This window comes from Oncorhynchus masou, chromosome 5 (assembly GCF_036934945.1).
Source record: "Oncorhynchus masou masou isolate Uvic2021 chromosome 5, UVic_Omas_1.1, whole genome shotgun sequence".
Taxonomy (NCBI): domain Eukaryota; kingdom Metazoa; phylum Chordata; class Actinopteri; order Salmoniformes; family Salmonidae; genus Oncorhynchus; species Oncorhynchus masou.
Window position 1 is genome coordinate 58,888,148 of NC_088216.1, and position 24,426 is coordinate 58,912,573.

The 24,426-nt window shown below is 42.5% G+C and overlaps 1 protein-coding gene across 2 annotated transcripts in view; it reads right to left on the bottom strand.

Moving 5' to 3' along the window:
- Window positions 1-9,626: 9,626 nt before the first annotated feature.
- Window positions 9,627-24,426, bottom strand: part of LOC135539967 (FYVE, RhoGEF and PH domain-containing protein 5-like) — a 63,671-nt gene continuing 48,871 nt past the window's right edge. For both annotated transcript variants that reach the window (XM_064966243.1, XM_064966244.1), the window contains exons 13-21: window positions 16,509-16,592; window positions 16,153-16,232; window positions 15,654-15,750; window positions 15,278-15,415; window positions 15,002-15,104; window positions 14,367-14,506; window positions 13,917-14,015; window positions 10,984-11,138; window positions 9,627-10,757 (exon numbers count right to left, since the gene is read on the bottom strand). In XM_064966243.1, coding sequence (XP_064822315.1) covers window positions 10,721-10,757; window positions 10,984-11,138; window positions 13,917-14,015; window positions 14,367-14,506; window positions 15,002-15,104; window positions 15,278-15,415; window positions 15,654-15,750; window positions 16,153-16,232; window positions 16,509-16,592 — 933 coding nt within the window. In that variant the 3' untranslated portion in view covers window positions 9,627-10,720. The remainder of the gene's footprint in view (window positions 10,758-10,983; window positions 11,139-13,916; window positions 14,016-14,366; window positions 14,507-15,001; window positions 15,105-15,277; window positions 15,416-15,653; window positions 15,751-16,152; window positions 16,233-16,508; window positions 16,593-24,426) is intronic.

A 24,426-nucleotide genomic window follows, 5' to 3' on the forward strand; every position in this document is an offset into this window, starting at 1 on the left:
ACCATAACACACTCCATGTATAGATAACACAGGGCCGGGTGGTTGAGGGGCTTATTTTCTTCCTATTTGTCTGTTTGTTTCAGGGAGGGAGAGAGGGAGGATTCTAAAAGTGGACTGGTGAAAGGATGGCGGAATGGAGGGAGAGGAAGAGGTGTGACTTGTCAGTGTGGGCTGCATGTAGAGTCACTAAAGTGGGACATACAGCTTGTCCCTCTCTTCTTCCACCCTCCTCTACCTCTCCTCCCCTCTCCTGTTCTCCTCTCTCTCTCCACTGCATTGCGGAGGTGCAGACCCAGAAATGTCAAGCTAATGTCATGAGGATGTATTTGCTCTTTTTTTCTCAATCTCTTTCTTTCCTCTCTTTCTCTTTCACAGCTCCAGTTCTATGACTCTTTAAGTCTCTGTAAATGGGTTAAACCTCCTCCTACATCCCTACTGATGATGCTTTCTCTTTTTGAACATAAAGCAGCAGAAAAAACACATTTGGGTAATACTTGACACACAGGAAGATGAGGGTGTATACGGTAACCAATGGCAATATGAGTTTCAGGACTGCATTTGAAGCTAGTGCACAGACACACACGGCTCTTTCGCCTCTCTGGTGAGTGCCTTAGAAAGCTTATCATGTGTGTGTCAACGTGAATGTGTGTGTCAACATGTGTGTGTCAACGTGAATTTGGCCATGAGTTCACACAAGGCAGCTCTCACTTTGTCATCCTCTAAGGTCAGAAGGAATATGTTTACTTCCTTATAGATATTTCAGCAATCTTTAACAGTTTGCTGTGCATTTGAGAGACAATATCCTGAGAGACAATTAGAGCTGAGGGCAGCTGACCTTATTGAGCTGTTCTATTCTGTGGCATTGATGAGTCGCATGCTTCGCTCTCTGTGCCTCATGCCTGGGGCATGTGTGTGTGTGTTTGGGTTATGACGCTGCTACAGTACCATCCCACTATAACAGCGTATCCACCCACACTCGACCCCCATCCTAAAACAAGCAGTGTACTCAACACTCAGTCAGTGTCAGTAATGAGGACACAGAGAAAAACTAAGATGACTACAGATGTAGAATCTTAATTTGATCACTCTTTTGTTACTGAGAATTTTCCTGCGCCTTACATAAATTCACAAAAAAACCTCACTAACACAAAAATATTGCCTGCAGAAACAGGATTTGAACATTTAGTCCATAATGTTGCTTGATTGATGGTTAACAGTCAAGGATGGTCAGATAAATGCACTTTTAACAATATTGCACTTTTCATGTAACCTAATTTTAGCCAGCTAACCATCAATCAAGCAACATTATGGACGAAATGTTCAAATCCTGTTTCTGCAGGCAATATTTAATATTATTTTGCTGTGACAATACAAATTAAGAGCCTACATCTGTATTAGAACTGACCTCCCTCTCCTCTCTTTTTAGGTCTCACTTCTCCACCCCACTACTTCTTACTTGTACAGACATCAAAATTGTTATATCGCCTTGTTTATTATTGTCCTGTCCCGTCTCTATTCTGATGATCACTAATCTCTCACATTCAGTGTTTCCTTTGAGACAGTTTGGGCGCATGGAATACAAAAATGGCATTTCTGGTATTGATACAATATAGACTAAAGAACAGATGGCCAATAGGGGCCAGAATTAGAATACTGAAGGTATTATAGGCTGATAAAGAAAAGAAAAAGTCAAGGATGGTCAGATAAATGTCATATTATTACCTGGCACTTCCCTCTTTGATCATGTACATGCCTGCCTCTTGATTGATACATCTGCTGAGCAAATGATCAGTACTGTGAATAATAACTGAAGTACAGTAACAGCATCAACAGTAGCTATTAGCACAACCTAGTTGCTAATGAAGTGTTTAGGAACAGGAGCAGCAGGTACCAGGGGAGGGGTTTGTATCTAGAGAGGGAAGAACTGGAGCAAATGAATGGTCATTAGTCAAAAAGAGTAGGAATCACTGGAGTGGTATGCAGTATGAGTAGAGCATGGAGTTTTTCTTGCTCAGATCTGGAAAAACCCCTGTCCCTATGTAATAGGTATGAGTAAGTATGATGAAACCTGCATGAACTAAAGAGGACCTAACCAACAGCCTTACAACTGAGAAACAGGATACGTTGTGAAACAGAAAGAGAGATAGACAAAAAATAATGAGGAAGAGTTGAAATAATGGGGGATACTGTTGAAGAAAGTAACGAGAAAGAGAGGGACCCTGGGAGAGGGAAAGAAGGAGAGCACTGGATGATGAAGGATCCAGCCTATATAGAACAAGGTGTCTGCAACTTTCAGTTACCCCAGAAAACAAACTTTCCCCCCTCACTATTCTGGGTCAGGAAGCCTCAAGGGAGAGGTAAGGAACAGAGCAGTGCTGCCATTTCTCCTGCCCTACTCTCCTATACTGCATACTGCTGTCTGTATGTCTGTATCACCCAGGCCCTGCTGCTCGCTCTGCTGAAGCCCTCACAGTGATCTGAAACCAGATACATTGCACTTCTGCTTTATTAGTGCAGTTACAGTTATACACAGACACAGTTGAAATACGTGTGGGAGTATAAATAGCCCACAGAGACTTTAGTTTATTTTTGAGTCTTTTGTTTGGGCATGCCTTTTGTATTTTTCCTTTTTGTACATATTTATGTTCTCATCATCATCTGAACAAATAATAATCCACTTGGACAACCAAGACTTGAAGAGAGACAGTGCTGGTCCTGGACCACAGTAAGGTTGCCGTCTCCCTGAGCACATGTACAGTACATTCAGGAGAACAGAACACTATTCTCATGCTTAAGTTCAAAGTCAGAATGTGCACTTTGTGTTTTTTGTTATTTTACTACTGTAATGTCAATGTCTCTCCCGAGCCCGTACGGGAGTTGTAGCGATGAGACAAGATAGTAGCTACTAAACAATTGGATACCACGAAATTGGGGAAAAAAAGGGGTAAAATAAAAAATAAAAATAAATTAAAAATTACTGAAGATTTTGGGAACTTTGGTAAATTACCAGTAGCTTTGCAACCCTAGCACAGGGTAATTAGAAGAAATCACACAAACTGACACATGCAAAGGATATCTGACCTTAGTCACTTTACTTGTCTGAGAAACCCCCATGGTTTGAAATAAATAACTCATCCAGTACAAAGTCCACTACAGTAGTTATGCCTAATAGCAGGGTTTCACATCAGGGAAACCACTCTCATTATAAAGCTGAGCTGTGGCTTGATACAAATAGGAATTTGACATGTTATGTAACTTAATGTTGAAGTCTCTTTTTGTCATTGATCTGATATAACTGATATATCCATGGTAACTCCAGGCACTGGGCTTAGTGAGTTTGGCACAGGTCGACCAAGACACAGGATTAAAGAATAACATTTAGGTGAAGAGTGCACTTACATTCCACTTTCAGTTCCATTCTCATTTTATCAGTGCAAATAAAGCAAAACAATATTTGCCTATCAAAATCTATATGTATTTACATGAACTAGTTGCTGTATGCAAGGCCATTTCAGAAAATACAGTACATGACAAAAATGCATAGCAAAGAAACACACTAAATGCAAAAAAAAAACAAGACATATCATTTAATCACAATGTTGTTTTTAACGTTCGTTTCAGGACTGAAGCCCAGCTGAGCATTCTATGCAATGCAGTCTAAATACACACGTATAAAAAAATTTAGAACCTAAAAGGGTTCTTCGACTGTCCCCATAGGAGAACAATTTGAAGAACCCTTTTTGGTTCCAGGCAGAACCCTTTTGGTTCCATGTAGGACCCTTTCCACAGAGAGTTCTTCATGTAACCCAAGAGGGCTCTACTTGGAGCTCAAAAAGGTTAAACCGAGAACCAAAAAGGGTTCTCCTATAGGGACAGCCAAAGAACCCTTTTGGAACCCTTTTTTTCTAAGAGTGTAGGTGCTGATTAAGATTTTGTCTGAAGTGCATTACTGTGGCTTGGTAACAACATTTCAAAAGGAGGCAAATAATTAGTAGGATAAGCTTTTGTCATCATTGTGATGTCACCAGATTGACTTGAGATGCAGTATAACTTTAGCTAGCTAGGTGAAATTGGGGGGAGAGCACTGACATTTCTGCTAGCTAACATTAGCATTTCTAGCTATTTCTGAGGGACCATGTCCATGTTACATCAGCCTTGTGTTTCTAGCTATTTCTGAGGGACCATGTCCATGTTCCCACAGCCCATGTTCCCACAGCCCTTGTTTCCACAGCCCTATGTTCCCACAGCCCTATGTTCCCACAGCCCTATGTTCCCCAGCCCTATGTTCAACCTATGTTCCCTCGGCCCTATGTTCCCACAGCCCTATGTTCCCACAGCCCTATGTTCCCACAGCCCTATGTTCCCACAGCCCTATGTTCCCACAGCCCTATGTTCCCACAGCCCTATGTTCCCACAGCCCTATGTTCCCACAGCCCTATGTTCCCACAGCCCTATGTTCCCACAGCCCTATGTTCCCACAGCCCTATGTTCCCACAGCCCTATGTTCCCACAGCCCTATGTTCCCACAGCCCTATGTTCCCACAGCCCTATGTTCCCACAGCCCTATGTTCCCTCAGAAGAAGGGAGTGATTACAAATATTTGACATAGCTTGTATTTTTCACAGCCTTGATGTACACATACAGTGGCTTGCAAAAGTATTCACCCCCTTGCCATTTTTTGTATTTCGTTGCCCTACAACCTGGATTTTTTTTTAAAAATGGGGGAGGGGGGGTTGTATCATTTGATTTACACAACATGCCTACCACTTTGAAGATGCAAAATATTTTTTCTTGTGAAACAAACAAGAAATAACACAAAAAAATCTTGGCACATCTAGCCACTGGTGCACAAACAACTGAGCAAAAGGAGAAGTACATTAGAGTGTCCAGTTTGAGAAACTAATCACAAGTCCTCAACTGGCAGCTTCATTAAATAGCACCTGCAAAACACCAGTCTCAACAGAGAAGAGGCGACTCCAGGATGCTGGCCTTCTAGGCAGAGTTCCTCTGTCCAGTGTCTGTGTTCTTTTGCCCATCTTAATATTTGATTTTTATTGGCCAGTCTGCAATATGGCTTTTTCTTTGCAACTCAACTAGTCGAAAGAAGGCCAGTTTTATTGCTTCTTTAATCAAACAACAGTTTTCAGCTGTGCTAACATAATTGCAAAAAGGTTTTCTAATGATCAATTAGCCTTTCAAATTGATAAACTTGGATTAGCTAACACAGCGTGCCATTGGAACACAGGAGCAATGGTTGCTGATAATGGGTCTCTGTACGCCTATGTAGATATTCCACAAAAAATCAGTTGTTTCTAGCTACAATAATTATTTACAACATTAGTAAGGTCTACACTGTATTTCTGATCAATTTGATGTTATTTTAATGGACAAACACTGTGCTTTTCTTTTAAAAAACAAGGACATTTCGAAGTGACCCTAAACTTTTGAACAGTAGTGCATTTCAGTTACTTTTGAGTATTTAGTGTAATTTGTATTCCACAGGCCTTAACTACAAAGACATGTATTTTGCAACAAGTTACACAATTTCAAAATACTTTTCTACACCATTTTTTATAGCGACTCACACTTCTGTGGGCTCCTATCACTCCAAATGTACTGCATTTGTATCAGAAGTGTGATGGCACTATGGTGTGATAAAAATGTCTGCTAAAGGACCAATATGTTATGTGAAAATGAACACTTACAAAGCACACTGGGTATTTGATTAAAATACAAATGATTTGGACAATAAGCATTTATACCAATTTTGATTGAAATTGGTTTAGTGGGTACTGAGGGAACATAGGGCTGAGGGAACACAGGGCCCAGGGAACATAGTGCTGATGAAACATAGGGCTGGGGGAATATAGGGCTCTGGGAACATAGGTTGAGGGATCATAGGGCCCAGGGAACATAGGGCTGAGGGAACAAACTTTTCTAGCTCAAGGCAACATTGCCATCTTTCTAAAGTAAACTTGACGACATCCTAATGATGGCAAAGTTGTTTTCTACTAATTATTTGTATACTTTAGCAATGTCATCGTATTTCCAGGCTTCTATAGCGTAATTTTCATGAAACAGTGATTAGCCCTCGTTCAGAAAGACTGACCATTAACCATCAGTCGGACATCAATATGCTGCGAGATCTAACAACGTTGATAATATCGGCAACAACCGAATGAGGTGCAACCCATGAATAGTCATACTTTGAGCAGAACCTGTGCTTTAAAATGTCAGGTATTAAGGCGTGAAGCTGGCTAAGTCGAGTGCAGGAAAGTGTTCTGATAAAATAAAGAAATTGAGAATTCATTCAGTAAGTAGTGCCATATTGGTTTAGAAAGGCTGTCTTGCACTGTGAACATGACAGCACATATTGGGTCTAATGGGAGGGGGGTGAATGAACCCACCATCTCAAACCTTGGTGGATGACGTTATAATACCTGGAGATCCACTCTTAAGCTTCTGACATCACATTAAAACAACGTGTGGTCAACGTGCATTAATAACAGATTCAGCATTTTCATAACCTCTGGATGTAGGTTACACCCTAGTAGTACATGCAGTTTAATAACATTTACTGTTATTGTTCACTGAAAAAAAAACGAGTTGTTTCAACTAATTATTATTAAGTAACACAGCCTTTTTTTCTGTTTACTCAACTTTTCATGTTATCTGAACAACAACAAAAAATTGTTGGCCCAAACTTGTGAAAACTTAGGCAAAAATTTAGTCAATTTAAATGTAAATTATTATTTGGGCATCTTAACTAAAAAAAGCTGGGCAACTGGTTACACACACACACAGTGCTTTTAACATACAATGTTTTCAACCTACAAATTTGACACGTTGATATGATTACCTACCATGCATGTTCATTTATACAGAAAATATTCGTATAGCAGATGCTCTTATCCAGAGCAATTATGGTTAAGTGCTTTGCTTTAGGGCACATTGACAGATTTTTAAACTAGTAGGCTCTGTGATTTAAACCAGTGCCCTTTCGGTTACTGGCCCAATGCCCTCAACTGCTAGGCTACCAGCCATCCCCACGTCCCCATTATTCAACATGTGCTCACCTGGGATTTGAACGCACAACCTTTTGGCTCATGGCATTCCAATCTTCCTGCTACACCACCATGTCTGTGTCAGTTCTGAGTTAATCAGACTATTCTCTCATCATTGATTTGATTTACTTATTTCATTTGATGGTTTTCTGTCTGGTTGTTTAATGTTGGTGGGGTATATTACTCTGTTTTAATGTTACTCCTTAATCCAGCGTTTCCCAAACTCGATCCTCTGGACCCCAGGGGTCCCAAAGGCACGTTTTGTTTTTTTCCTAACACTACACAGCTGATTCAAATGATCAAAGCTTGATGATTAGTTGATTACTTGAATCAGCTGTGTAGTGCCAGGGTGAAAGCCAAAATGTGCACCCCTTGGGGTCCCGAGGAGTGAGTTTAGGAAACACCGACTTAATCACTATGATAAATCATATATTTTTTCTTGAGTGTACTTTTAATAGAGCTGAGATTTACTTTGAGGTGCAAAGTGTAGCAATGCAGGTGAAATCAGTCATTGACACAGACATGGTGGCTCAGCATGCACTAAGAGGTTGTGTCTTCAAATCACAGGTGAGGACATTTTAAATACAGGGCTCTCCAGAGGGTGGTGCGGTCTGCACAACGCATCACCGGGGGCAAACTGCCTGCGATCCATGACACCTACAGCACCCGATGTCACAGGAAGGCCAACAAGATCATCAAGGACATCAACCACCGAGCCACTGCCTGTTCACACCGCTATCATCCAGAATGCGATGTCAGTACAGGTGCATCAAAGCTGGGACCGAGAGACTGAAAAACAGCTTCTATCTCAAGGCCATCAGACTGCTAAACAGCAATCAGGAACACAGAGAGGCTGCTGCCTACATTGAGACCCAATCACTGGACACTTTAATAAATGTATCACTAGTCACTTTAAACAATGCTACTTTAATAATGTTTACATATCTTACATGACTCATATCACATGTATATACTGTATTTTATACCATCTACTGCACCTTGCCTATGCCACTCGGCCATCGCTCATCCATATACAGTGCCTTGTGAAAGTATTCAGCCCCCTTGAACTTTGCGACCTTTTGCCACATTTCAGGCTTCAAACATAAAGATATAAAAATTTATTTTTTTGTGAAGAATCAACAACAAGTGGGACACAATCATGAAGTGGAACGACATTTATTGGATATTTCAAACTTTTTTAACAAATCAAAAACTGAAAAATTGGGCGTGCAAAATTATTCAGCCACTTTACTTTCAGTGCAGCAAACTCTCTCCAGAAGTTCAGTGAGGATCTCTGAATGATCCAATGTTGACCTAAATGACTAATGATGATACATACAATCCACCTGTGTGTAATCAAGTCTCCGTATAAATGCACCTGCACTGTGATAGTCTCAGAGGTCCGTTAAAAGCGCAGAGAGCATCATGAAGAACAAGGATCACACCAGGCAGGTCCGAGATACTGTTGTGAAGAAGTTTAAAGCCGGATTTGCATCCAAAAAGATTTCCCAAGCTTTAAACATCCCAAGGAGCACTGTGCAAGCGATAATATTGAAATGGAAGGAGTATCAGACCACTGCAAATCTACCAAGACCTGGCCGTCCCTCTAAACTTTCAGCTCATACAAGGAGAAGACTGATCAGAGATGCAGCCAAGAGGCCCATGATCACTCTGGATGAACTGCAGAGATCTACAGCTGAGGTGGGAGACTCTGTCCATAGGACAACAATCAGTTGTATATTGCACAAATCTGGCCTTTATGGAAGAGTGGCAAGAAGAAAGCCATTTCTTAAAGATATCCATAAAAAGTGTCGTTTAGAGTTTGCCACAAGCCACCTGGGAGACACACCAAACATGTGGAAGCAGGTGCTCTGGTCAGATGAAACCAAAATTGAACTTTTTGGCAACAATGCAAAACGTTATGTTTGGCATAAAAGCAACACAGCTCATCACCCTGAACACACTATCCCCACTGTCAAACATGGTGGTGGCAGCATCATGGTTTGGGCCTGCTTTTCTTCAGCAGGGACAGGGAAGATGGTTAAAATTGATGGGAAGATGGATGGAGCCAAATACAGGACCATTCTGGAAGAAAACCTGATGGAGTCTGCAAAAGACCTGAGACTGGGATGGAGATTTGTCTTCCAACAAGAGAATGATCCAAAACATAAAGCAAAATCTACAATGGAATGGTTCAAAAATAAACATATCCAGGTGTTAGAATGGCCAAGTCAAAGTCCAGACCTGAATCCAATCGAGAATCTGTGGAAAGAACTGAAAACTGCTGTTCACAAATGCTCTCCATCCAACCTCACTGAGCTCGAGCTGTTTTGCAAGGAGGAATGGGAAAAGATTTCAATCTCTCGATGTGCAAAACTGATAGAGACATACCCCAAGCGACTTACAGCTGTAATCACAGCAAAAGGTGGCGCTACAAAGTATTAACTTAAGGGGGCTGAATAATTTTGCACGCCCAATTTTTCAGTTTTTGATTTGTTAAAAAAGTTTGAAATATCTAATAAATGTCGTTCCACTTCATGATTGTGTCCCACTTGTTGTTGATTCTTCACAAAAAAATACAGTTTTATATCTTTATGTTTGAAGCCTGAAATGTGGCAAAAGGTCGCAAAGTTCAAGGGGGCCGAATACTTTCGCAAGGCACTGTACTTATATGTACATATTCTCATCCACCCCTTTAGATTTGTGTGTATTAGGTAGTTGTTGGGAATTGTTAGATTACTTGTTAGATATTACTGCACTGTTGGAACTAGAAGCACAAGCATTTCGCTACACTCGCATTAACATCTGCTAACCATGTGTATGTGATCAATAAAGTGTTATTTTATTTGATATGAATTCCTGTATATATGAACATGCAAAATGTAATCAAGTTTGTGCCCCCCAAAAAATTGGGTTCAGGTAACACTCTGCCCGAAACGTCTGTGGAAACTGTTATTTAATAATAACTAGTTGAAACAACTACATTGTTTTTACAGTGTTCTTAATTAAAATAAAATAAGAAATCCCCAAAAAATGTGAATGTAATTTTCATTCCATTTGTATAAGTAATCCAGAGTGGTTAATGCCATGAAAAACTGGAGGGAGAGTCATATGTAGCCTTGGTGGAATTTTCCAGAAGGGTACGTATCTGGGACAGCTTCTCTCTTGGCTCTAGGCATCACACCTGCTGTAGCAGCGGGATGGGGACGTTGGAAGATGACAAAGTAGGTGAGCGTGTCCCCTCCTTTAAGAACACCATGTCTTGTTCTCTCCTCTCCCAGTCCACACAGTAACACACAACCATCACAGCTGACTAAACACAAAATGAGCATCTACCTCCTCTTCCCTTTTTGTTTTACATTCAGGCATTCTGAGGGATGGGATGTGTCGTAGGAGAGTGGCAGCGAGGACTCCAGGGTAAGTCTGAAAGGTGAGTTATAGGGCGCGTTCCTCTGTCCTGGCGTTGCTGACGCCTGCCAGATCTTATAACGCCTGGATAGGTATTTTACGTATCAGCCAACCACATCATATGTTATAGTAATCTGTCAGTCGATGACACAGTCAATGACGTGGCACGCAATCATTGGTTGATACATGCAACGTCTGAGCAGTGCAACGCAACCACAGTCTCAACAAACCACCCAAGATGGCCACTGCTATAAAACTGTGGCTTCCTCCATGGCATTCACCCATCTGGATAGAGAAGAAAGTGCTGACTGTAATAACATTGTAATAACAATATGATTGTTGTGTTGATGCTGTTGTCAATGTGAGTCACACCTATGAGGTTACTGAATGAGGCCTGTAACTGGGGCCAGGAGTTCTACCTCACTAAGTAAAAGGATAAAGGCTATAACTTGGGCCCCTAGTTTCTCCTGGTCAGATCATGTGGTCATAAAAGGTGCAGTGCAGAGCTCACCTCTCAGCAGTGTGGTTGTTCTCGGCCTTAAAGGTGTAGTACAGGGTCTTCTTGTGGTACAGCTCAAAGACGTTGGTTGTCTCCTCTCCACCTGGCCTGTCAGGCAGCTTCACTGTGAAGCCCAACAGAGGCAAACTCTCAGACGCCACCTTCTCCTGAAGAAAGAAAGAAAGAAAGAAAGAAAGAAAGAAAGAAAGAAAGAAAGAAAGAAAGAAAGAAAGAAAGAAAGAAAGAAAGAAAAGAAAGAAAGAAGAGAGAGAGGGAGAGAGAGAGAGAGAGAGAGAGAGAGAGAGAGAGAGAGAAAGTCAGTCATACAGACAGAAAGAGACCAGCATAGTCTTCAGGGTGGATGAAATGCCAACAGTTTACTTAATCAAATACAAAGTGTTGGTATTCCTGTTTCCATATGTGATCATGAGTCATATCATGTCTGATGAGAGTACAATCAGGAAAATCAACACTTGGTATTTTCTTAAATGAAAACACATTACTCAACAACACAAAAATAAAAAAAACAATATGCATGTGAAATCAATATGTAAACATGGCTCAGACATTGTATAGGCCTATGCTATGATGTTTTCTAACAAAGAGAAAAAGATTGGCACTTGTGTGACTCTCATAAAGGGGGCGTGTCTCTAGCGCGTTAATTCTCATTACCACTCCGGGGTAATGTGATGGGCTGTCACTGTTAAAACTTCTTCAGGATTGGTGGGTCCCCTGCAGGACGGTTGAGCTAACGTAGGCTAACGTAGGCTAATGCGATTAGCATGAGGTTGTAAGTAACAAGAACATTTTCCAGGATACAGACATTTCTGATAATGGCAAAAACCTTTTATTTAATCTAACTGTACTGTCCAATTTACAGTAGCTATTACAGTGAAATAATACCATGCTATTGTTTGAGGAGAGTGCACAGTTTTGAACATGAAAAGTTATTAATACACAAATTAGGCACATTTGGGCAGTCTTGATACAACATTTTTAACAGAAATGCAATGTTTCATTGGATCAGTCTGAAACTTTGCGCATACACTGCTGCCATCTAGTGGCCAAAATATAAATTTCACCTGGGCTGGAATAATACATAAAGGTCTTTCTCTTGCATTTCACAGATGATGGTACAAAAAAATACAAAGAAATGTTTTTTCTCTTAGATCTTTTACCAGATCTAATGTGTTTTATTCTCCTACATTCCTTTCACATTTCCACAAAATTCAAAGTGTTTCCTTTCAAATGGTACCAAGAATATGCATTCCTTGCTTCAGGGCCTGAGGTACAGCCAGTTAGATTTGGGTATGTCATTTAAGCGAAAATGTAAAAAAAAGGGGCCGATCCTTAACTTCATAAGAAGATGTTTTAATTAAGTAGCTCTCTATAGCCCTGGAGGTTCATCCATCTGTAGCAAGCGCAACACGTGAGAGAACTACCTCAGAAGCATTATGAACAATGATAGGCGCATGGGCCCCTCAGGGCTGGGGGGCAGCCCCCACCCCTCCCTTGCGTCCAGTGTGCTAGTAATGCTGAAACACCCTATTCTCAACCAAAGAGAATGGGCGCATATCTGAGGCTATAAACATACTACCTATCTCTCTTCTTTGGCCTGATCAGAATCAGTTGAGAGGGGCTGCTTGAATGCAGAGTGGAGAGAAAATGTTATGTTGATGTTTTTTTTGCGTTTCTGTCTGCATCCGGTGGTAGGAATACTGGGGTGATGTCGGCATAAATGTGTCAACATCTTTCAGGTGTTGGTAGCTGCATAGGCTATTCTCGTTGAGCAGTGGCAACATCATCTCTCTGTTCATCGCTGTTGTAATTTACTGGGAGGCCAAAATGTTCCCAAACTGGAGATTTAAACTATGATGGATCCTCCTGGTTTATTAACCCTACCACTCTCCATCGTACAGAACTAGTTCCCGGCTCCATCTCACAAAAGGATCGTTTGAAATGCGGCAATAAATATTAGAATTTTGATTACAAAGTGCGCATAGGCTCTAATTATTTTTTTCAGATCAGATTTACAGCAGTTTTGCCTAGGGTTTTATTTTTAAAATATATTGTTTTATGTATTCATTCAGGTTCACAATGTGGACCGAACTGATGTCCCCATACTGAACAGTTCGTTACAAATACAGTTACAGTTACACACCTAGTTTTGTGAATACATGTACCATAGTCCCCTAGTTTTGTGAATGCATGTACCATAGTCCCCTAGTTTTGTGAATACATGTACCATAGTCCCCTAGTTTTGTGAATACATTTATTAATTTATTTTTTTAACCTTTATTTACCCAGGCAAGTCAGTTAAGAACAAATTCTTATTTTCAATGATGGCCTGGGAACAGTGGGTTTTGTTCAGGGGCAGAATACATGTACCTTGTCATCGGGGTTTTGTCCAACCTTAGTTTTGCTCTAACCACTAGGCTACCCTGCCTCCCCATGTACCATAGTCCACTAGTTTTGTGAATACATTTACCATAGTCCCCTAGTTTTGTGAATACATGTACCATAGTCCCCTAGTTTTGTGAATACGTGTACCATAGTCCCCTAGTTTTGTGAATACATGTACCATAGTCCCCTAGTTTTGTGAATACATGTACCATAGTCCCCTAGTTTTGTGAATACATTTACCATAGTCCCCTAGTTTTGTGAATACATTTACCATAGTCCCCTAGTTTTGTGAATACATTTACCATAGTCCCCTAGTTTTGTGAATACATGTACCATAGTCCCCTAGTTTTGTGGGCATTCAGAAACTAAGAAAGTGGAGCTATACTAGAGAAACTCAATGCTCTTTCTCCATCTGAGTTGGGTATGTGTAAGTTACAGATTTACAGGGAGAGGTGTTGTAGGGGTGAGGTGTGTGTGAGGGTTCAGGTTTAAGGGGAGCGTGTGTTCCCCCTCACCTCGCGGGCCTGGTAGGTGTAAAGCACCTTGTCTTTGAGTTGGAACCACAGCCTCTTCCAGTTCCTCTTGCTCCTCTTACTGCGCTGTAGAGTACCACTCATAGAGCCCTCCTCTGACACACTCGCCTGGAGACAACACAGGAACAGCCATTAGTTACATACATAACAGTGCACAGCAAAAAGTATACTGCCACTTACTCAGTACAGGTGCATGAATTGAAGACAAAAATGATTTATATTTTTGCTGAATTTTCTATAATAATTTTCTACAATGATCGATTCTTACAATTATCTTATAATTCTAACATCGTAATTTGGGTCCAATAATAAAGGACAACTTTTCAAATGGATAACAGTACAGGACTGAGTAATGTAGCTACAGCAGGATGTGGACAATTACTTTCGCAATGTCAATGTCAACCTCAACCAATTCCCTGCTCATTTGGTAGAATAGGAGTGGTGTGTGTGTGTGGATACCTGGCTCAGAGATGCGGTGCCCTTGCGGTGTCTCCACAGGCTGGGAGGGTGAATGTTCTGGAAGACGGCAGAGAGTGGGCGGCTGGAGCGACGGTTAGAACGAGGACTGTCAGTACCACTCGCCCCAGACACATCTCCTCCTATGGCGGCAGAGATCACCTTAATACTGGACTCACACACATTCAATGTGCTCCAGTAGTCAAGGGGGGCATGTACAGTATAGTGCAGTACAGTATAGTACAGTACAGTAAGTGCAGTACAGTGCAGTACAGTAAAGTATAGTACAGTACAGTGCAGTGCAGTACAGTATAGTACAGTGCAGTACAGTACAGTACGGTATAGTACAGTGCAGTGCAGTACAGCACAGTATTGTACAGTATGGTACAGTACAGTATAGTACAATACAATATGGTATAGTACAGTATAGTACAACACATCATAGTATAGTATAGTACAGTACAGTGCAGTGCAGTGCAGTACAGTACAGTATTGTACAGTATGGTACAGTACAGTATAGTACAATACAATATGGTATAGTACAGTATAGTACAACACATTATAGTATAGTACAGTACAGTATAGTACAGTACAGTTTAGTACAATACAAACAGTAAAAGGCAAAAGGCGGAGTGTACCTCTCTTCTTGAGCTCGCTGTAACAGTGGTCACACACTTTGGCCATGTGGTCCTTCAGGTACTTCAGAGGGTATCTGTTCCTGGAGCAGCTCCGACACACAATCTGAGTAGAGCAAGACCAAGACCAGGACACGTCAGAACACTAAACACACACAGGTCAGACCATAGACTACCATACACTCCAGCCACATCATACTGCACAAAACTATGCTTCTAAGTAACATAGCCATTCCTTTAAAGATTTTCATTCCATGTGTGTGTGTGAGAGAGACTCACCCTCCCGCAGGCGTGGCAGTGGTGTCTGCGCAGTGTGAGGCTGAAGTCTGAGGTGCAGTTCATACACATCATCACATGGGATACAGGCACCAGAGTAGGAGCCTTCTCCCCCAGGGACAGCCACTGACGCTCTCTGGCCTGGGAAAGAGAAAGGATAATATAGTTTCAACATGCAGCTACCACACTAGACTTCAGTCATACTAAGGAGACAGGCTGCAATGTAGCCTACAGACACTTGCAATGCTATGTAACTTTAGAAAATGTATGACTATTGGTTTGCTACTGTCATTGAGTGGGGAGCATAACTATGTTATTGCTAAAATTGCTAACATGACATTTAATGTAGGCACCGTCTCCCAGTCAAAGCCGTCCTCACCTCTCCAGAGCAGCTGCTGAAAGTTCCAGGTCCTCTGGCGTGGTCAGACACTGTCCGACTCAGAGTGTGGAACCAGTCCTCTCTCTCACTACAGGAGCTGCACAGGGACACACAGAGCATAGGTCATTAAGCCCTCTTACTGTACGTAGTCTCATTTACCAGTAATGTCCCACTGGGCACAGACGTCAATTCAACATCTATTCTACAGTACGTTGATTCAACGTAATGTTACTGAAATGACGTGTAAACTTTGATTCAACCAGTGTGTGTTCAGTGGGGTGTTTGACTCTGTTACTTTTTTGAGGTATAAATGGCCCGGAGTGTTCTAGATATGTGGTCAGGAAAATAACACTGGCACTACTTGTAAAAGAGCCTAGAAGCCCGGCACAAGAGGCATCACTACACTTCATTCACTGTTGAGACGGTAAAATTGGTGACCACGAGAACTGTGAACCCCAATCATTATACCGACCAAGGTGTATGTATTAGTGTGACGCACCTGGCTGCCAAGGTGATGGAGATGTCTGCTCCCTCGATCCTCAGAGCGTTCTGCACATCCTCTATGATGGGTTTACTGACCTGGAACATCAATCATCAACAGCCCATGACATAGACTGATGAGGAATCAGTGAGAGAGAGGACAGATAGGTTTAAAAAGGGAAGCGAGATTGAGAGGCTGGTGTGAGAGAGAGAGAGAGAGAGAGAGAGGATGGTGAGTGGCAAAGTGAGATGTTAGGGAGGGACAAAGAATAAGTGAGAGGGAGTGAAAAAGATAGAGACAAAGTTCAAGAGATGGGGGCGAGAGGGGAAAAAATGTGAGAGAGGGGAATGAGTGATGGGGAGGGGGACTCTGACCTTCATCCCAGTCAGTAGGAGGGTGTTCTTCAGTCTGTATTTCCCATCCTGCTGAGGGTAGGTGTACAGCAGCACATCATTCATCTATTAACACACAAACACACTCATATTCACTGACAAGCCTCAGAATCAAGCATACTTTCATTTTTTATTCTCATTCTCATTTTATTCTCATTCTCTAAAATCCTTTTGACATTATGCCTGCATGCTAACTGACCACACGATGGCGGTCTAAACTAAGAGGAAACTATCAGTTCTTTAAGGAGGAATCGGGCTGTTTTAGTGATCATCATTTCATCAGATTTGATCACTTTTGTCAAGACGTTGACCAATGTTGGTTACCGCCTTTCAGTATGTGTTGCATTAAGGGTATATGCATTTTTCCACTTGCGACTACATGTCGACTGCATGACCTTTACAACAACCATGTGAACAAAGTTCATAAACTTTCAACTGCAGTCAACTGGAAATTTCTGCAGTTTCTCCTCACCAACTGCAACTTGAAGCAGGAACTGAAGCATTGTGGGACACAACCTTGTTCTGTTTTTTGGACTCAAAAGGCACTACATGCTCATAAATGGTTGATGTCGCCACCCTTCATTGGTTATTAGCAATGCATGTTTACTGTTTTGGTTGGATGACTATTTAGAGCTTAAATACATCTTCATCCTTACAATCTATGTACAAAGGCCTACATGTGATCCACATTTCTAACATAAATAAATGAAATATAAATGAGCAAGTAGCCCAGACACCAGTCGTGGGGTTAATACCAAGTGCATTTGACTGCTTGGCTTATCGCTTTTCATAGTGTTCACCCAGTAATTATGATGTGAACTGATGTACATGTAGTCTAATCCTTTTCATATTGTTCACCCAGTAATTTATGTGAACGGATGGACATGTAGTCTAATCCTTTTCATAGTGTTCACCCAGTCATTTATGTGAACAATGTACATGTAGTCTAATCCTTTTCATAGTGTTCACCCAGTAATTTATGTGAACTGATGGACATGTAGTCTAATCCTTTTCATAGTGTTCACCCAGTCATTTATGTGAACTGATGGACATGTAGTCTAATCCTTTTCATAGTGTTTACCCAGTCATTTATGTGAACTGATGGACATGTAGTCTAATCCTTTTCATATTGTTCATTTATGTGAACTGATGGACATGTAGTCTAATCCTTTTCATAGTGTTCACCCAGTCATTTATGTGAACTGATGGACATGTAGTCTGGTATATATGTATTGTGTTATCTTTTTCTGTACAGTGAGTGTTTTGTCCTTCATGTGATTTAATCAAATTCTGTTATTTACATGCTTAATGACAAAAGCAACATACAGGTTGAGAATTAGGGGAAATGGTGATACCTAGTCAGTTGTACAGCTGAATGCCTTCAACTGAAATGTGTCTTCCACATTTAACCCAACCCCTCTGAATCAGAGAGGTGCGGGGGAGCTGCCTTAATCAACATCCACGTCTTCTGTGCCTGGGGAACATAGGGTTAACTGCCTTGCTCAGGGACAGAACGACGTTTGTACATTGCTCTAACCACTAGGCTACCTGCCAAAAGGCTGTTTTGGATAATGGATAATGTGATGCTGACATGCAAACATGTACCATACAGTAAGAATCTTGGTGGACTCCATTTAATCACATCTGTTTCAATTCCATGGTGCACAATCACAAATAATAATGAGGAAGGTACAAGGGCATGAAGAAATGGCAAACAACAGAGCATATCCCATATGCTCCAAAAACACCTCCATGTTCTCGTTCTAGTTGCCTATGCACTCACTAGCTGGTTATATTTTGAGAAAACCATCACAAAAAAGTATTGTGAATGTTAGAAAGAACTTGGGCTGATATCTAATTTCCTTATCAGGATATTCATTCCTTGAACCATGTTGATCATGTTGAGATTTGTGTAGGAGAAGTGGAAAATCAATAGCATCCACTTCATCGGCAATAACAAAAGTGAATGCCATGTCTGCCATTTCCTAGAAACAGCAGAAGTTGTCTGACTAGTTGTCTGTGCATATGTACCTCCCCCAACATTACTTGTCGACTTCTGTCTACAGTCGCCTACTTTGGGCTTACCACTCAAACGCGCCCAATGTCACAATGCAGTCACTTGGTATAACATACTCTGGGGAGTAAGCGACCAATCACATTCACCTTAAGAAAAATTAAATCACGCCCAACAGGCCAATGGATGCCGAGCCTGCCGTCGGAAGCACCGCCTTCCTGGCTATAATACCGGGGGGCTCGCATTCATTTCCTCAATTCTTCAGCTCGCCTGGAGGAAGAATGTGTCACGCAGTTTACAAACTTTTCAAGCACACAAAGACGACAAGATGCGGCTCTGACTTAGGTCTGTTAGTGGGGAGAGAGTACTCATCCCTCTAGATCAGGGGTATTCAACTATTGTGAGGTCCGAAATCTTCTGGTTTTCTGTTCTATTTGATAATGAATTGCACCAACTGGTGTCCCAAGTTTAAATCATTCCCTGATTAGAGAGGAACAATGGGAAAATGCAGTGGAAATGGCTTTCAGGTCCAGAGTTGAGTTTGAGAGCCCTAGATGTTGCGAGTTTTGGGTCTTGGTCTCAGTTTTTGAGTTTGCTAAAAGCGAACTACTTTCTGCTCTGCTTGTGTAGCTAATACTTCCTTGCTTGGGTAGGATGGTCAGTGGTAAGAGTAAGTTCAAAAAGGTTAACCAGCTGAGTTTGAACCTCCAACCGTGCCGGGCATGTGGTTTCACAATGAAAATTAAAAACTCACGAGTGATGTCCTGTTTGCCTGGGGTGGAAGGCTCAGAGCAGTTTGAGTGACTATTGTCTCTGGCTGGGTTCAACTTCCATTGGGGGTCAAGTTGACTTTGTGAGAAAGATTGGGCCTGCTGGCAAAGGCTCTTCCAGTGAAGCGACCATGGGAATGGGGTTGTCTGAGGCTGGGAGAGAGCAACAGCAGTGGTCAGTGTTGATAGGGGTGTCATCCCAGCCGAGTGAGGCTCATTCCAGTTTCTCAGGCAGTGTTCAGAATCCGGATTCCGGATATACTATCCCTTGTATCTGGAGGGTTTCCAGTGTGTGAATTGAATGACATCAGTCCTGGGCAGCCTAAAGCCACGGCTTTGGATTTGTCGGGGAGAGTGAACCATTGTTGGTTAATGCGCCTGTGTTGTAGGGCGGCAGATCACCTGGGAGTCGTCTTCTCCCTCACAGTGGAGTTCCTCCAGGTTTGGATTAAGGTATTTACCTCCTGTCCTTGCAACGGTGAAGCGTTGCTTACCCCTGTTTAAAGATTTAGCTGATGAGCTAAAGGTAACCTGGGATTCCCCTCATTCAGCCAGGCTGATGCTACCAGGTTATGGCGAGTTCATGAACGTAGAAGGTATGAAGGAGGCAGGGCTAGTTTGCACACCACCGATGGATGGAAAGCTGGCGAGTTACTTAGCTCCAGAGGCTAAGAAGGGGGCCAATCCTAGCATGGTGTGCCGGCCGATCAGCTGGACAAGTGTACCAGGCTGAGGGTGTGGCAGCCCGGTTGTTGAATGTGGTCACAATGGTGCAGATGTATCATATCGATTTGCTGCTGCAGCTGAATAGGACTGTAGAGATGGCGAAGCCGGTTTCATTGCTTTTCAAGAAAATCCATGCTACAGTTGATTTTGTGCTGCGTCTGTCCCGCTGTACTGTCCTGGGAAAAGTTACTGGTTGCGGAAGTCCCCAAACCTGGTGTGGGTTGGGTATCAGAACGCGGTACAACAACAGCGCATTGTTTTGATTTTGTTTTAAACAAGCACCTCAAAGTTTGCAAGCTCAAAATGTTCACACTTCACCGGCGATTGCAGTCGGTGCATCCCAGTGATTGGTTCATGTCCATAGATCTGAAGGATGCGTAATGTCATGCGGCTATACATCCTCCCCACAGAAAGTTTTGGAGGTTTCATTTCGAGGGTGTGGCCTATGCGTTTCTGGTCCTGCTTTTCAGGCTCTCCCTATTGCCTCACACCTTTTGTATGGTGGTGGAGGCAACTTTGGCACCGACGCGGTGGCAGGTGATCTGAGTATTGACCTTTCTGGATGATTGGCTGGTTGTAGCGGAGTCGAGGGAACAGGTGGAGCTCCACACTGCCACGCTGCTTTCTCATATTCTGGGGTTCATAGTGAGCCAAAAGAAAATGAGTTTGACTCCAGCTCAGTGCGTTCAGTTTCTGGGGCATGTTGTGGACTCGGTTCTGAATCATGCATCTGGCTCCGTCTGCCACGGTTTCAACTGGGGCACTCAGTGCCGTTTCGCTTGTGCCTGTGTTTATTGGGTCTGATGGCCCCTGTGATACCTGTGGTGCCTCTTGGACTTCTGTTGATACGTCTGTTTCAGCTCTGGGTGATTGAAATACATCTGGACGCATCGCACCACTGCCATTGGTTGCTCAAGGTATCCTCCTCGTGCCTAAGGGCATTGACTTCTTGGACGGACCATCGACTGATATTGCATGGAGTTCTTATAGGCCGGATAGCGTCCCGAAGGATGATCATGACAGACGCATCCTTACTGGGATGTGGAGCACCATGTGTGGTTTACTCGGGAAAGGGGTTTTGGTCAACAGCACAAAGGGCTCTGCATATCAATTACCGAAAGCTACTGACAGGTTTGCTAGCGCTGAGGCGTGTCCTTCCGATGTTGGAGGGCCAGCATGTGGTGATAAGGTCCGGCAACAGGACAGCGGTGGCGTACATCAACATCACCTGGCCTATTATCTGCTCGTATGGAGCAGCGCACATTTCCTCTCGGGCAGGGCAAGTATCTTTCTGGATTTCGCAATGTGGTCGCGGTTCTACTTTCCAGGGGGTCCTATCTCTACGGAGAGGAGACTGCACCCCTGGGTGGTTGCCCAGATATGGGGTCAGTTCGGCAGGCCCAACGTAGATCTTTACGCATCACGAGAAAATGCGCATTGTTGTCTATTCTTCTCAATAAGGGATCTGGGCACTCCGTTAGGAACGAATGCTTTGGTGGCCTCTGCCCCTTATCAGTGGCCTGGGACCCTGCTCTATGTGTTTCCTCCAGGGGACCTGATTCAGGCCACCGTGCAGAGGGTCCGTTAGGAGGGTCTGTTGTTGATTCTGGTGGCACCCCGTTGGCACAGACAACCCTGGTTCCCAGAGATCATACCTCTGTTGGGCGGGAACCCATGGAGGGTTCCGTGTCATCGGAATCTATTGTCCCAGGCACACAGGAAAGTTTGGCACCCACGAACGCAGATATGGGATCTCTGGTTTTGGCCCCTGAAGGCTGAATTTGACGGCTTCGAACGTGAATACAACTATACAGTCGTCACGTGCACCCTCTACAAGAGGCTATACAAAACATAAGAACACCTTCTCTTTCCATAATATAGACTGACAAGGTGAATCCAGGTGAAAGCTATGATCCCTTATTGATGTCACTTATTAAATCCACTTCAATCAGTGTAGATGAAGGGGAGGAGACAGGTTAAATAAGTATTTTCAAGCCTTGAGGAGATTGAGACATGGATTGTGTATGTGTGACATCCAGAGGGTGAATGGGCAAGACCAGAAATGTAAGTGCCCCCGAATGGGGTATGGTAGTAAGTGCCAGTTGCACCAGTTTGTATCAAGAACTGCAACACTGCTGGGTTTTTCACACTCAACAGTTTCCTGTGTGTATCAAGAATGATCCTCCACCCAAAGGACATCCAGCCAACTTGACACAACTATGTGAAGCATTGGAGTCAACATGGGCCAGCATCCCTGTAGAATGCTTTCGACACCTTGTAAAGTCCATGCCTCGATGAATTGCGGCTGCTCTGAGGGCAAGGTGGGGTGGGGTGGGGGGGTAGGTCTCATGTAGGGATTGACGGCTCTACCCCGAGGTGTCATCCTCTGCTGGTGCGGCTCCTGAGAGGCGTGAGTCAGCTCAGAACAGTGTCTAAGCCTATGGCACCGACCTAGACACTTCAGGTGAATATGATTGGCAGTTGACTCCCCATAGTACATTATACCTCGTTCCCTCATTCAGAGAAGTGTAGTTATATTCAGAACTGTACGTTTTTCTGATCGCATGACATGTGCCCTACTCATCATTCCACTAAGACCCTGAGCACACCATAACTCCACTTCCTTGACGAAGCGAGAGTACTCTGTTGTAGAAAAACATTAAATGGACGATTATAGTTGTGTCATCATGAGTGGATTGACAGCCTATAGCTTCAGTGTTTATTCTTACATGTTTAAGGGATTTCCCACAAGCAGTTCCTACAGCTTTTCCTATAAGATTTGAAATTAAAGTTTTATCCTGTTGGATAATATTTCCAAATATGATTGAGTAAATCGACCTTAAATCCCTCTAGTTTGACAACAGTGACTTATAAAACATAAAAGTTGGCTAATACTGGGGTATAAATAGATGTAAATAAAGGTCATTGGTCATTCGAGGATAGGCATAATTTTTGGATTAGCTTTTCATTTTCAGATTATGTTTGTCTTTCTTTAAAGCTAGAATCCGCAGTTTAAACAATAACAAAGCCAACACCACGTCTCTGTTGGTAAAAGGTCATCGGCCTGGGGAAATGTGCCCTCTCTCAAATTCATAGACAGAGCTGTGGGTGCAAGGACTGACCATCCATGATATCAAAATGATTTGAGGATATAATGTTTGTTTACATTTACTTTGTTTACAAACATTGGAGTAAAACAAGCGTATGACAGTTGAACTAAGCTCATGAATATATATAAGTGATATATTCTTCATGAATCAATAGGTATATAACATTAATTTATATGTCCAAAATGGATGTAGCAACTGCAGATTGACCCTTTAACTCTGTAACTATTCTTTCTATCTTTGTTTACCGCCACTGAGAGGGCTAGACATTTGAAAAAAGATCGAAATCCCCTTTTATCCTGTAATTATATGTCATAGTAAACCATTCCTTGTTTTATGCTCTTTCTCTTCTGCTCACATCCCTCTTTCTCACTTTGAGAAGGCACAGTCAGAGTGTTCTGTTGGCATGGTTACAGAGGGGGCTCGCGCTGCCAGGCTGCTAAAGAATGGCCTGTCTGAAGTCGTTACTCTATTTAGAGTTATGTCTTTATAAATTACACCCTCCCTATCCTCCTCCTCCTCTCCCTCCTCATCCTCCTCTCCTACCCCAGATAGGTGACCCATACTACCCTATCATGAGTGTAGATGTAGGGTTGCTTAGGATGTGCGTGTTCTTTTTTAGAAAGATGACAGTATCTAGGTGGGGGCAGTAATGAGTAATGATACAAATATTGATTAACATGGTGTGGTAAAACAATAGTAGGACATCCATTTAAAGCATCTACTGATCTACATACTAAATATTACACATTTCTATCTTGCTCTATTTCTTAAAGACAGTTATGATTGGACGAACTAACAAAAAGAGGTTTAATTAGTGGAGTTTTCTCCAGGTCTAGTGTGTGAGGCTGTATCAGCAGTGTTGAACAGAAAACCTACCAGGTTTAGTGTGTATGGCTGTATCAGCATTGTTCAAATGAACGAGTATCTGGTCTATGTGGTATGTGTGTGTGTGGGTGTATGAGGAGTGTTCCTGAGGGTCCCTGTCCCCTCAGTAAAGAGCAGTTCAGGAAGCGCCCATTCAGAAACATCCTGCCAGGAAACTGCTCTCTCAATAGCAGGGTCTGAGAGGACCCGGCCATAGATATAGTGCAAACAGAACAGAACTGCTGCTTCTCCCTTTCACATTTACATGGCAGAAGATGGTGCATAGTTGTTTAGTCAAGTGTGATGACCATGTTAAAATTAGAGCAAATTGTGATTGACAATTCTGTTAAACAATGGTATTTTTAGCCTAAAAACCCCATTGCTTGTTCTGTCAGTTGTATATCTATAGGTTTGTG